This window comes from Danaus plexippus (assembly GCF_018135715.1).
Source record: "Danaus plexippus chromosome 9 unlocalized genomic scaffold, MEX_DaPlex mxdp_24, whole genome shotgun sequence".
NCBI classification, from domain to species: domain Eukaryota; kingdom Metazoa; phylum Arthropoda; class Insecta; order Lepidoptera; family Nymphalidae; genus Danaus; species Danaus plexippus.
Window position 1 is genome coordinate 609,136 of NW_026869847.1, and position 2,659 is coordinate 611,794.

A 2,659-nucleotide genomic window follows, 5' to 3' on the forward strand; every position below is an offset into this window, starting at 1 on the left:
TAACAAGAATAATTATATATGAATATGTTTTATATAATCTATCGCCTACTTAACTTTCTTCAACTTCGGCGAGCGAAAGGACATGCGATCACCGAATTTAAATATTCATGAACATGTTCACTTACTTTATAGTCAATAAAATTATGATGACACAATTCACGAGATTTTATTGTTTCTATAGTCAGTAATAAACCTAAATACTCTTTTGATAAACGGAGCGGATAGTTGTTTATATTTTACCTAAATGTTTCTCCAACATATTATCACTCTTTATAAACTTACAGACCGCTTCTTATCTAGTGATATATATATTAATATGTTGGCCACGCCACGCTCCGAGATCATTACGCAACTCAGATTCGGAATATATCAGGAGAACGGCTTAAGAGAAAGTGCATCATGCACTCGATTACAAACAGACGGACCATATTTCCTAATTTCGCTAAAATAACTGTATGAGGTAACCTGTCCATTACATCCTACGCAAACTATAGATTTATCTGTACTAGTGTTACGCAACGGCCTCACTCATATTGGTCGAGAATTTAAAATGGACTTGTGATAATAAATGTTTGCTAATTTAAACCGAACGTCCAATTATGAAATTGCTGCTAATATATTTCATGGCGAGGCGTTTATCTGATTTGAATCATGTATGACCGGTTGTCTTTAAAAGTAAAAGTATGCCGCGCCTTAATCGCTCTAAAGACAAAGGTGGTCCATCTCTCGATCGATTGCATCGAGCTTTCATTGACATCAACATCATAAAGTCGATCGATCGATTCGCACTTTAAACTCGTTACCATTTCGCTTCACCTTGTGTGTGCGATGTTACCTTAATGCATCTTTCGAGTACCATTTATGGTCTGACCAATGTTACATAGTGAGCATACCTCACTTGAAACATTTTAAAGCGATTACCCAATAAGTTACTTCGAATCAAAAATTTAAGAAAAGTGATTCGTACAAAAGATAGATTTATTTACAGAAACTTACATTAACAACAAATATAATACAGTTAACGTCTAGATGTGATCACATGGGTTTCATAACATTAAATGTAATGAGATGACTAATGTTTCGTTTCGTTTAGTGGTGAGGAGCGCCGTAGGAGGACGAGATAGAGGGGACGCCGTAGGAACCGGACGGGACTCCGATAGTGGTGTAGCTGGATGATGGGGCACTGTAGGAGATTGAGCCGTGTCCGCCGCTGGAATAGCCACCGCTGGAGTAGCCACCGCTGGAGTATCCAGAGTATCCGCCAGCATAACCACCAGCGTAACCTTCTTCGGCCTGGTGGTACTGAGCGACCTGGATGCCTTGTTGGAGAGACTCTAATTCAACACCCACGATTCTGTCATGAGGTACGCCGTAGACGGGAGCGGGAGGTCCGTAGTGAGATGAGATACCGTGGCCGTGACCTCCGACGGATGATTGGTAAGCTTGGTTCTGGATCTCGTCCTTCAGGATGATGTGCTTGATTTTGTCCAATAGATGGGGGTCGATATGGTATCCTTCAGAGGACTGGTGGCCGACGGGCACCGAGTGGTAGTGGCCGCCGCTTGCTAGAGGAGAGCTGTGGCCGTGGCCGCCTCCTACGACAAGCAGGGAAGATGGTGCTGAGTAGCTGTAGCCGACGGGGGGCTCGGCAACGGCACAGCCGATAAGGGCGAGGGCGACCTGCGAAAAATATCCGTCTTAGTCATCTCTTTAATGAATAAAACATGAAAATATAGTTTCGGATTAAGCTTTCACGAGACGACAACATAAACTTTAAATATGGACATATTAATCGAGATAGAAAACGGCAAACTTATATAACGCATGCGAAATTTATTCGCCTTTAATGATTCCGTATATATAATACACAATTATGTCACATATTTAATTAGTAGTTTTGAACGAGGGGACCACTAGCACTAGGTCGTATGTCCGTAACACTACACTGCACTTCATAACACTTACAATGCTCCACTTGGCCATGATTGTTGTGTACTGACTGAACGGTCGAGGTTGTGTGATGCTTCTTGGAGTGGTTAGGCGCTTTTATAGCGGAGATTCTGCCAGCTACTTTTACTTTGGGCTATCGGTTCGGTAGCGAGGACGAAGACGGGTTACCAATGGACTATATTTTGAGAAAAAAAAGCTAATATTTAATTGCTATCCGGATTAAAGCCGTGTTACATCTACTCGTACGCTGACAGAATTTTGATGTTCTTTTAACATGCATTGGCATCTTAAATAAATTACACCGTTAAACTTATAAAGTGACTACGATACGTCCAAATACAAATATACACATCATATACCCTTTGAATAATTTATTTTGTACAAATGGGCTTAAAATTGTAATATGGATATTACTCAACTCATGAAAAATTAAAAACTTAATTACCAAAAATGGTTAAAACTTAAACTAGTTTAAAAGCGACACGAAAAGTTTACGAAACATATTTAACTGTAATAATTTTTATATAAATGAAAGCCAAGGTCCGCTACTTAATATTAAGTAACTGGTTTATAATGAAATATAACAACGTATTGCATACAAACATACATACATACATGGCATATGTCTATGTCGTTATGGGGAAAGTGACAACTCGATGTCCCGAAAGCCTTAATACGTATTTACTACACAACAGTCTAGCACTGATGC

The 2,659-nt window shown here is 39.7% G+C and overlaps 1 protein-coding gene across 1 annotated transcript; it reads right to left on the reverse strand.

The window, feature by feature from the left end:
• Positions 1-964: 964 nt before the first annotated feature.
• On the reverse strand, positions 965-2,093 carry LOC116767497 (prisilkin-39-like). Its single transcript, XM_032657834.2, has 2 exons — positions 1,966-2,093; positions 965-1,680 (listed from the first exon to the last, which is right to left on the reverse strand). The coding sequence occupies exons 1-2, from the start codon at positions 1,981-1,983 to the stop codon at positions 1,090-1,092; spliced, it is 609 nt and encodes a 202-aa protein (XP_032513725.1). The 5' UTR covers positions 1,984-2,093; the 3' UTR covers positions 965-1,089.
• Between the last annotated feature and the right edge of the window lie 566 nt (positions 2,094-2,659).